Source organism: Bison bison, unplaced genomic scaffold, assembly GCF_000754665.1.
Source record: "Bison bison bison isolate TAMUID 2011002044 unplaced genomic scaffold, Bison_UMD1.0 scf7180017864473, whole genome shotgun sequence".
Lineage (NCBI taxonomy): Eukaryota > Metazoa > Chordata > Mammalia > Artiodactyla > Bovidae > Bison > Bison bison.
In genome coordinates, this window is record NW_011495034.1 from 21,268,363 (window position 1) to 21,280,566 (window position 12,204).

Sequence of the window (12,204 nt, forward strand, 5' to 3'; positions counted from 1 at the left end):
GAGCCTTGAGAAACTCTAAAATTTAGCATTCGAGAAGAAGAGGAAGAGCCAGCAAAGGAAACTAAGGAGTCACCAGTGAAGAGGGAGATAAACCAAGAGATAAACCAAGAGATCCTAGAGGCCAAGCGAAGAAGCCTTCTCAAGAAAGAAAGAAGGTGACTTAGGTTCTAGGGAGGGACTTTATTTTATTGATTGCATAGATAATATATTCACGTGGTTCAAAAAATCCTGCCCTCAGAAACTTAGTGTGGTAGAGAAGTAAACTGGTGAAGTGACAGTTGCCAAAGCAGTCAGTGCCCTAATGAGGACATAATCCTCGATTCCTGCAAAGGAAGCAGGGAGCTCTTCAGTCCCCCAGGAGCCATGGAGGAAGTCGTCACAGAGGAAGAGAGATAAAGAGCGGCAGCACTGTGAGGACTGAAGATGTGCAGGGCAGACATGCACGGGTGTATTACATACAGTATAGATTTGGCAATAGGTATGGTGTTTTCCCCTGTACTTGTGGTACAGTAGAAAAATTAGGAAGGTGCCAAAGATTTCTTGAAATTTGAATTATAATGTGGAATATCACATTCATAGTTTTGAGATTTCATATTGTATCTGTCAGACTGCATTGAGTGCAGCTTGTTTAAAAAAAAAGAAAAAATAGCATCAGAAAAAAATCTTTTTACATGTTAGGAGGATTGGAATAGTGTGAATTGGACTACCTCAAACATAGTTTTTTAATAATATTTAACACACAGTGAAACTCATACTTGCAGAAGTAACTTATTCTCTTTTTCTCTGTTATTTGCCAGTCACACACCATCTGTGCAAGTCATATATTATTTTATTCAGTATAAAATTTATAGTTTTAATGTCTAATACTATTGATGTTTGTTTTACTGGTATATATTTTGATTTATGGGGCCATTTTAACAGTGAATTATGTATCGGTTTGTAGGAACTAAAGGAGACATCTCCAATTTTGGCACAGTGGAATACTGGTTCCGATTAAGAGTTCCCATGGATCAAGCAATTCGGCTTTATCGAGAACGGGCAAAGGCTTTGGGATACATAACATCAAATTTTAAGGGGCCAGAGCAAATGCAATGGGTAAGCTTGTTTGACTTTACAACCCTTTTATGACACGGAAATTTTATAGTATTTCTTTATATTACCATGCTTTAAACTGAAATCACTTTATTTCACAGCCATCAAGTGGCTTTTTTTTAAACTTTTTATGTCAAAATAATCATAGACTTAACAGGAAGTAGCAAAAATGTACAGAGGTCCGTGCAGCCTTCACCCTGCTTCTCCCAGTTGTAATATTTTATGTAACTATAGTATAGTATCAAAGCCAGGAAATTGACATCGGTACAGTACTATTAACTAGGCTACAGACTTCATTCAGATTTTCTAAGTTTTTACATGCACTTATGTGTGTATGCATGTACACTGTGTGTGTGTGTGTGTGTATGTGTATGTTTATGTAGGAAGAAACAGAGTTCAATGCAGTTTTATCATTTGTATATAATCATGTATCAACCACCACAATCAAGATACAGAATTGATCCGTCACCCCAAAGGAACTCCCTTGTGCTATTCAGGACACTTTTGAAAAATAGAATTGCAATGCTAATATTACACATCAGTTGTAACTTTAATTACAATTTCTGCTGTTAAGGAAATGAATAGCTGTTCTTGGAGTTTCAGTTATTCTTTTTTTCCAACCGTTTCCAACTTCTTCCAAGCTGTTTCAGAACCCTGTAGCTTTCTGAAATGCAAAGTAGAATATAAAATGAATATTCTTTTACTGAGAATTGGAGGTTTAAAAGCAATTCCTCAGAGGAGCATTTTCCAAACTGTGTTTCATGAAATCTTAACAGTCTTATTTCCAGAAGAATTCCATGATCCAATAAATTCAGAAAAGACTGAATTGAGCAAAGTTAAATAAGATCCTTGACTTTAGGGCTTCTTTTGAGATTTGAGTATAACGCGAATCTCAAGAGGAAACATGAAGTATACACTTAAGTAACAAAGGGATAGAATATAGTAGAAATATTTTGGAATGTCTGTTCAAGGCACAGTTCTCTTTTTTCACTTGGAACTGGCCTCTCTTCCAATCCATGGGGCTGGGCCCCCGGTGGCCAGCTGTACATTTGATGATCCTGCTCTCTCCCACTCCACCCAATTATAATTAATGATTTAGTAATAGCCACCTGCCTCCAACTGAGCCAATCAGATTCTGCTTTCTGAGATCAAGAGAAAGTAAGACTCTCCATGGCTGAAACGTGGGAAGCTGGGAGCTATAGGGCAGCCATCTGCCATCATGTTAAACTGCAAAGGGAAGAAAATGTATCTAGAAAGAGAATAATGAGCAAGCATACAGAGAAAAATGAAGAACGAGATGGAGAGTAAATTCCTATAGTTTTCCAGTCCCATTCCCTTCCTAAGACACAACCACATTTCTGCTACACAGTTGTGTGAAATAGCCCTATAGCCTTATATTAAAGGCTTCCAAGGTGGAGCAGTGGTAAAGAAGCCACCTGCCAATGCAGCAGATGTTAGAGATGTGGATTCAGTCCCTGTGTCAGGAAGATCCCCTGGAGAAGGAAATGGCAACCCACTCCAGTATTCTTCCCAGGAAAATTCCATGGATGGAGGAGCCTGGCGGGCTATAGTCCATGGGGTTGCAAAAAAATCAGACCTATGACTGAGTGACTATGCATGCTCTTATATTAAAGTCTCTTTTCATTGTATTTGCTTGGTGAAACCAGTTTTTATAGCTTTCAATTAAAAGAACCATGATTAATATAACATTGATTCCCAAACTTAAGGAATGGCACCCATGTCCCAGCGATCATCGTTCTGGATTAATGTTCTTCAGAGCACACCTTGGGAAATGCCATTATGAAAAAGGGAATTAGAAATAGTGAAACCACATGATTTATTAATGTTTGTAATTTGAAGAGTTTTAGATTTCAGTTTATGATTTGAATGAGCCATTTAGTGGTGGAACTTCAGCTTTTGTGGGTAGGGTTGAGGGGAGAAGCAGAAGGGGTACTTTGTAAATCATTCCACTCAGCCCTCTATAGCCGGATGCTAACTAGCCCTGGGAAAGCAGTACTGTGATTCCCTTCTCAGATTTCCCCTATCCATACCACCACATGTCTCCACTAAGGAGATTATGACTTCGGTTCTGTTTTCTTTCTCTTATAAGCTTCTCTAGAATCAAAAGTTCCAGATGTTCAATCCAGATTCAAAAATAGAGTAAAAGAGGGGTCCTGCATGGGAGGTGGAGAGTTCTCTGACATTGCATTACTACATTGTTTTGCCCCAGATCACATTGGCTAGGAAAGGCTTAGCATTTCATCAAGGCAGTTGTTCGCTAGAGTACTTGTGCACCAATTGTCTGAGTAATAATAGTTCCATAGAGGGCCATAGAGTAGCTTCCAACTCTGCCTGATAACTCCCTTTGCTAATCTCTCTTCTGAAAAGTCCCTCCAATTCAAGATTTTACCCCTCCAAAGTTTATCTCTCACTCTGTTCCCTTGTTCCTTGGCCTCAGGTATCTGCTGTCCTCAAATCCCATTGGTTCAGGATGAGGGCCAACCCAAATACAACAAAATTGTCTCTCTGAGTGGGTACCATCAAGTTCATTAGTTCTCACTTAAGAATGAGATATGATGAGAATAACTGGAATAGTTGAAGGATTAGCTCTTAATAAAATTCTAACTAACTTTGAACCTATCTGCTCACTTTACTTGTTAAGCATTAAATAGAATTAAAAAACATCAGACTACTTTCTTGGCTTTATTTTTGTTTGTTTGTTTTAACATCAATCTCTACATGTATGCTCAGTCTTTTATAGTTGCTGCTAAAAGCGTCTGTACACAGGTTCTAGAGAATATTGGTTTTGAGTAAGTGTCAAGAGTCTTTAACTGAGAAATTCACTATGAAGTGAAAATCTGCAGTCTTTTGGTCCATTTACAGAATTATTGTGTTTGGGGGTTGGCAGCTGCTGTTTACTTTTCATTGTATTACTACTGTAATATAAATATGTATGTTTTTCCAGTTAAGTCATCAAGCACCCAAAACTGCTCAGCTCAGTTCTACTGATTCCACAGATGGCAACTTAAATGAACTTCATATTACAATAAGATGTTGCAACCACCTGCAGTCCCGAACAAGCCACCTTCAGCCACACCCATATGTTGTGTACAAGTTTTTTGATTTTGCAGACCATGACACAGCCATCATTCCCAGTAGCAATGATCCACAGTTTGATGATCATATGTGTTTCCCAGTGCCAATGAATATGGATTTGGATCGATACCTTAAGTCAGAGTCTCTGAGTTTTTATGTATTTGATGATAGTGATACCCAGGAGAATATTTACATAGGAAAAGTCAATGTGCCTCTGATTTCATTGGCACATGACAGATGTATTTCAGGTAAGCCTATTTCTTGAATCCATGAAATTATTTAAAAAAAGACCTAAATTATTCCTCAGTGTTATTGATATGATCTATTTGTAACTAATCTTTCTAGCCTTCTAAGATAATCTTAAACTTTGGACCCACAATATTATATTTTTGTAGTTATTTTCTTAATAGTTATTCTAAGAATTACAATATGCACCTCAACGTGACACAATGCACTTAAACTTAATGCTAATAACTTTCACTGAAATCTAGAAAAATCTACCCCAATATAATTCCATTCCTTCCCCCTTCCTTTGTGATACTGTTGTCATATATGTGTGTGTATATATATGTATATATATACATGGTATACCTCTATGTGTTATAAACCCAACAGTACAATGTTAGTTATTGCTTTATATAACTTTATGGCCTTTAAGAGAAGGGAGAATATATGTAATTATAGGAGACTTTTATATTAACTTATGTATTTAGCATCTCTCGTATTTATATCTTCATTTGGGTTTGAGTTACTGTCTGGTGTCAATTTTGTATTCCAAATAGCTCTATTTCCTCTCCATCTTTTGTGTTATTATTGCATGTATTTTTTATCTTTATATATTATAAATCCCCAAGATAATAATTTTATAATTATGCAATTGTTTTTTAAATCAGTTAAGAAATGAGGAAAAAACATATTTATACTTTTTCTAATTACCTATATAATTACCTTTATTCACCTCTGTTTCTTCATATTGATATGAGTTACCATCTGGTATTACTTCCTATTAGCCTGAAGAAATTCTTCTAATTTGTCTTGTGAGTCAGGTCTGCTGGCAGTGAATTCACTTAAGCATTGTTATCTGGCAGTGTCTTTATATGTAGCTTTTATTTTCTGAAGGATAGTTTTGCTGGATATCATATTCTTAGTTATCAGGTTCAGTTTATTTAAGCACTTTGAGTATATCGGACAGTTGATTCTGGCATTCATTGTTTCTAATGAGAAATCATCTGTTAATCTTGTTATGGTTCCCTAATACATGATACAATTTTCAAGATTTTCTTTCTGTTTTGGGGGGCTGGGGAGGGCGTTCAACAATTCCACTCTGATGTGTTTAGTTGTGGATCCCTTTGTGCTTTTTCTACTTATAATTTGTTGAGCTTCTTTATGTATAGGGTACTGTCAGGTATCAAATTTGGGGAGTTTTTTGCCCTTATTTCTTCAGTTATTTTTTTCTGCCCTTTCTTCCACTTCTTAGGTTCCTGTTACACATATGTTCATATGTTTAATGGTGTCCTACAGATCTCTGAAGCTCTGTTCATTTTTCTTCATTTTTTTCTTTTCAGCTTGGATAATCACTATTGATTAGTCTTCAAGTTCATTGATTCTTCTGCCAGCTCGTATCTCCTACTAAGCCCCTCTATTGAATTTTTTCATTTCAGTAATTATACTTTTTAACTCCAGAACTCCTTTTTAGTTCTCTCTCTTTTTATTGAGATATGGTTGATGTATAATATGTTACAGGTATACAACGTAGTGATTTGTCGTTTTTAAGGGTTGTACTCCATTTATAGTTGTAAAATATTAGCTATATTCCATATTTTATAATATATTCTAGTTCTCTTTTTTATAATTTCTCTCTTTATTATGTTCTCTGTTTTATAATTCATTGTCATCACACTTTCCTTTAATTCTTTAAAGATGGTTTTTTTTAGCTCTTTGAACGTATTTACAATAGCTGCTCTTAGGTCTTTGTCTGCTAAGTCTAACATCTGGATGCCCTGAGAAAGCATCTCTAGGTGACATTCTATCTGTGTATGTAGCACATTCTCCTTCCTGTTTCTTTGTGTATCTCATGAATTTTTTTTTTTTTTTTTTTTTGCTGTTGTTTAAATTTGGGCCTTTAGGACACTGTATTTTAGAATCTGTAGATTCTAACCCTCCACAGGGTTTCTGTTGCTGTTATTGTTTGTTTGGTGACTTGGCCTGTACTAGTTCTGTAGTTGTTGTTTCCCTTGCTATAGCCACTGATATCTCTGCTAAGTTTTTGTTTTCATTTTAAGCCTGAACATAGTTTAGTGATCAGCCTATGGTTGTTGAAAGTTGTGTTCAAACACCTTGAGTTGTCAGGCCCCCACCCTTTGCCTATGGATCAATGTATGGCTTAGGTGATGCATTCAGTGTTTAGATAGTCTGTAAGTCTCACATTCAGCCAGGGACAAGTAGCTTCTTGTTGTTCAATTGCTAAGTCATGTCCAACTCTTTGTGACCCCATGACCTGCAGCATGCCAGGCTTCCCTGTCCTTCACCATCTCCCAGAGTTTGCTCAAACTCATGTCCATTGAGTGGCCAAATATTGGAGCTTCAGCTTCAACATCAGTCCTTGTAGTGAATATTCAGGGTTGATTTCCTTTAGGATTGGCTGGTTTGATCTCCTAGTTGTCCAAGGGACTCTCAACAGTCTTCTCCAGCACCACAGTTCAAAAGCATCAATTCTTCTGTGCTCAGCCTTCTTTATGGTCCAACTCTCACATCCGTACAGGACTACTAGAAAAACTATAGCTTTGACTATATGGACCTTTGTTGGCAAAGTGATGTCTCTGCTTTTTAATATACTGTCTAGGTTTGTCAGGTAGCTCTCATAGCTTAGTCAATAAAGAATCTGCCTGCAATGCAGGAGGCCCGGGTTCAATTCCTAGTTGGGAAAATCCCCTGGAGAAGGAAATGGCAACCCACCCCAGTATTCTTGCCTGGAGAATCCATGGACAGAGGAGCCTGGCAGGCTGCAGTCCACGGGGTTGCAAGAGTTGGACACAACTTAGCGACTAAACCACTAGGTTCGTCATAGCTTTTCTTCCAAGGAGCAAGTGTCTTTTAATTTTGTGACTTCAGGCATCATCTGCAGTGGTAAGTCTGTTATTGTTTCCATTTTTTCCCCATCTATTTGCCAAGTAGCTTTACTAGGGCCTTTTCTGACTCCTATTGTTCTTATTGAGGTTTCGTAGATTTTCTTGAACAAGTGCTTCTTAATTTGTTGTATACCTTTGATCAATTTCCGGAGTTCTTAAATGAATTTTTTTGACCATTTTATGTGGTGTTATCATTGCTTTTTGTGGAAAATATTTACTGATCTCTTCACTCAGCCATTCTGTAAATCTCACCTATGCCTATTATAGAAGTTTCTCACCTCCCTATATTCCACCTGTATCCTTTTTTTCTACTTAAAGTCTAGAGCTGTTGTTTAGTTTTTCCTAGCCAGCCATTAGAAGAAGTGTCAAACACTTGAGAACCAAGTAAAGGATACCCTAAACAAAAGTTATGCTTGAAATATAGGTTTGTTTTTTTCAAGTCAGGGATTTTCATATTGCAAACTCTAGTATAAGGATTAAAATGTGTGACTCAGTATTACATATTCAGCTAGGTGATACTTTATGTTTTGGATGGTTTGTTTATTTTATAGACTTTTTTGCTATGCTACTGTTAATTTGAAATGATTTAACAGATCCCAGTAAAATGTATTTAAAATTAGAATAATGTAGTAATATAAGGACTCCTTAGGATATATACATTATTGTGTATTATATATAGATAAATTTTGAAGTTTTAATGTATTTTGTACATTATAATATATAATATATATATATAATGTATAATGTATAGAGACACAAGAATATCAAGTAAAAAATGAAGGTTCTTATTTGAGCTATAACCCAGATAATATCTTAGAAGAAGGCTAAAAATTCTGAAGAATCTCTGAATTTAATTTCAATGAATTAAAATATTTATAAGCTAATTTTCTCCTCTTTGAATAGGTATTATCTGTGAGGTCTTAACTTTTAAAAGCAGTCTGCTTGAGAAATGAGCCTGTCATAGATCCTTTTGTCTTATTTTATTCTCTTAAGCCATTTGAGTTGTAAGTAAAAGCTAAACTTATTTGTAAAGTTGTGGGGTAGTTTCTTTTTGCTGTTCTTTAATTCTTATGGTAATAAAACTTCCCTCTAGCATTAATTACAATTATTTTTGTAATTTGACAGGCATATTTGAGTTAACAGATCATGAAAAGCATCCTGCCGGAACCATTCATGTTATATTGAAATGGAAATTTGCTTACCTTCCACCAAGTGGTTGTATAACAACTGAAGACTTAGGAAATTTCAGACACAAAGAAGAGTCAGAGGTTGTTCAAAGACTACCTCCAACATCCTCTTTTAGTACTATAATTGCAGTGAGTAACAGTGACTTTGAATTTCCTATAAAATTATTATTATTCCTACATAATTATTATTATTCCTTGATAAATAGCCACATAAAAGAGAAAAAAAATCTGAAAAGTATGTTCATTATACTCAGTTTGACATATTGGTTTGTCTTAGGCACCTACACCTAAACCAAGACGTTTAACAACTAAAGATAAGAAGGTATCTTTTATGGATATCACACCACATCAGCATTATGTAAGTAGTAAACATTCGGAACACTGCTTTTTCCGCCCCCTGCATAACAAATATTTGAAACAAATGAATAGTATACCGTACCTGATTAAAGGGAAACAGATATAAAACACTTCTTCTTCCTGTAAAATGTTACCTTTGTAATTGGCACTGTGTGTAAAAGTTAAACGATCTTACTCTTGATCTGAGTCTTCCATTGGCCCCATGTCTCTCTCGAGATACTACCCCCAGTCTTCTTTCCCCATTTACCATAAAGCAAAATAGAACAAAACTCTTCAAAAAGTTGTCTTAATTCTGTCTCCCTTTCCTCAAATTGTTCCTTGCTCACACTAGTAAAACTTTTCCTCATTAAAACCACTTTTGCTAAGGTCACAGTGACTGTCACTTTGCTACATCCAGTGATCAATTCCCTGTCCCTTTCTTAATCTCCCAGTAACTTTTGACAGAGTGGAATACTTTCCCTCTTGGCCTCTGGGATACCATGCCTTCCTAGTTTCCCTCCAGCTTAACTTTTCTCATTCACCTGGAGCATATCTCTGAATGCTGAAGTTCCTCAGCAGTCAAGCTTCAGACTAGACCCTTTCTCTTCTCAGTCTGCATCTAGGTGAAAGAGACCTTATCCAAAAAAAACAAAACAAATGGACAAACATAACAACACAAAAGCATAGTCATAGATCGTCACAGAAACAAAGAACAAATGTGGTTGCTAGAGGGGCTGAGGGAAAGAAAAAAATAGACAAAAGAGATTAGGAGATACAAACTCCCAACTGTAAAATGGATGGGTCACAGATATGAAATGTACAGTATGGGGAACACAGTGACTGTGTAGTATCTTTGTAGGCTGACACAGCCTAATCACTGTGCTTGTTGTAGTGATCATTTTGAAATGTATAGAAACATCAGATCACTGTGTATTTTAACAGAAAACTAATACAGTGTTATAGGTCAGTTATACTTCAAAACCACATACATGCACTACCATGTGTTAAATAGATAGCCAGTGGGAATCTGCTGTATGGGCACTGGGTGCTCACCTGGTGCTCTGTGAAAACTGTGAGGATGACGATGGGGCAGGGGTTGGGGGAGGTTCAGGATGGAGGGGACACGTGTGCTTGTGGCTGATTCACACTGTTGTATGGCAGAAACCAATACAATATTATAAAGCAATTATCCTCCAATTAAAAATAAACTTTAAAAAGTTCATAGAAAAAGAGATCAGATTTCTGGTTACCAGAAGCAGGGGGTGGGGAAGGCAAATTGGATGAATGTGCTCAAAAGTACAAACTTGCAGTTGTAAAGAAAATAAGTATTAGGGATGTAATGTCCAACATGATAAATATAATTAATACCGCTATATGTTATGTATGAAAGTTGTTATGAGAGTAAATGCTAAGTGTGTAAGTATGTGTGTGTGAAAAAGTCTCAGGATGATTTAGGATTTAGTAAAAAATAGAAAATAACATATATGCACATTTTCACATTAATAGAAGGAGACCTCTACTCTTCCTGAAGATAGAAAGGAAATTTCGCCAGAAGTGGAACATATACCAGAAAGAGAAATTGATATGCCAACTGTTTCACATATTCCCAAGGTATGTGTTTACATTAAAATTATCTTGAAAGGTTTCTTTTTTTTAAATACTTTGTCATGATCATTGGGACTTCCCTTGTGGTCCAGAGGTTAAGAATCCCCCTGCCAGCACAGGGGATACAGGTTCAATCCCTAGTCCAGGAACTAAGATCCCACATGCCACAGGGCAGCTGAGATCGTGAGCCGCAGCTTGTGAAGCCTGCACACTGTAGAGCCTGTGGTCCGCAACAAGAGAAGCCAGCGCAGCCAGAAGCCTGCACACCACAACTAGAGAGTAGCCTCCGCTCGCCACAACTGGAGAAGGCCCATGTGCAGCAACCGAGAGCCCCATGTGCCACGATGCAGACCCAGTGCAGTCAAACATGAAAAAAAATTTTTTTCTTAAGAAATCATATCACTGATCCTATTCTATATGACTTCCCTGGAATAGAAAGGTCTAACATATTACCAGTGGAATAGTTATAATTATGCAGACATTAGTAGGTAGTAAATACACATACAAATTAAAGTATAATGTAAAATTCATTTTGAGATTAATGCTTTTTGATATATGATTTGTAATCAGATTTTAAGTTATCTGCATATTTTCATTTGTGCAGCTTAAGTGATTATTTTCTCATGAATCAAATATAAAGTGCATGCCAGTATATTTACTTGCTTTATTATCATTCAAGGGCTTCAGCAAGAATGCTATAAATGTGATATAAGCAATAATATATCACTGTGCTTTTGCTTCTTCAGGTTCCTCAGGAAAGCAGTGTAGATAAGGTAAAAGAGAATACTGAGAAAACGCAGCAAGGAAAGGACGACGATGTGTCTTTACTGTCTGAGGGTCAGCTTGCAGAACGAAGTTTGACGTCTTCCGAAGATGAAACAGAAATAACTGAAGAACTGGAACCCGAAGGTGACTTCCTTTTTTAAAATTACCATTATTTCCCTGACTCTGCTTTGTTTAATCTGTTCACGCCTCATAGAACATCTTCATTTAATCATGAGTCTACTTCATGATAGCTGTTTCTTGACAGAAATGATGGGATGTAGTTCAGTCTCATCAGGTGTGGTCAGGTGGAATTGTTGCATATCTTCTTATTCAAACTCAGAGCACCACAATGGAATGCAAGTATTGTTGCTGACCATGTTCCAAATATATATTTTAAATGACTTTATATTCTCTTTGGGTTCAGTACTATCATCTAGTTATTCTAGAGGTTATTCTAGAGGACTTGATTTTTTTTAAATGAAGAAAGAAAGGCTTACAACATGATTTCACTTATATAAACATCTAGAAAAGGCAAACTGATCTACTGTGACAGAAAGCATTTAAGTGGTTGCCTAGGGAAGGATGAATGGAAATAGAAAGATGCAAGAGGAAAAACTTTACAGGGGGCATAAGGAAATATTGGGGGTGATAGACATGTTCACTCTCTTAATTATGGTGATGGTTTCACAGAATTATATATTTGTCAATACACCCACTCCAGTACTCTTGCCTGGAAAATCCCATGGACGGAGGAGCCTGGTAGGCTGCAGTCCATGGGGTCGCTAAGATTCGGGCACGACTGAGCGACTTCACTTTCACTTTTCACTTTCATGTATTGGAGGAGGAAATGGCAACCCACTCCAGTGTTCTTGCCTGGAGAATCCCAGGGACGGGGGAGCCTGGTGAGCTGCCGTCTATGGGGTCGCACAGAGTCGGACACGACTGAAGTGACTTAGCAGCAGCAGCAGCAGCAGCAGCAAAATACATGTTTCCAA

At 36.9% G+C, this 12,204-nt stretch overlaps 1 protein-coding gene across 1 annotated transcript in view; it reads left to right on the forward strand.

Annotated features, from left to right (window-relative positions):
* The window catches only part of RPGRIP1L (RPGRIP1-like), a 98,383-nt gene that overhangs the window by 49,908 nt on the left and 36,271 nt on the right, over positions 1 to 12,204 (forward strand). The window contains exons 16-21 of the mRNA XM_010861936.1: positions 944 to 1,095; positions 4,058 to 4,436; positions 8,442 to 8,632; positions 8,781 to 8,861; positions 10,346 to 10,450; positions 11,191 to 11,353. Of these exons, the coding sequence (XP_010860238.1) occupies positions 944 to 1,095; positions 4,058 to 4,436; positions 8,442 to 8,632; positions 8,781 to 8,861; positions 10,346 to 10,450; positions 11,191 to 11,353 (1,071 nt within the window). The remainder of the gene's footprint in view (positions 1 to 943; positions 1,096 to 4,057; positions 4,437 to 8,441; positions 8,633 to 8,780; positions 8,862 to 10,345; positions 10,451 to 11,190; positions 11,354 to 12,204) is intronic.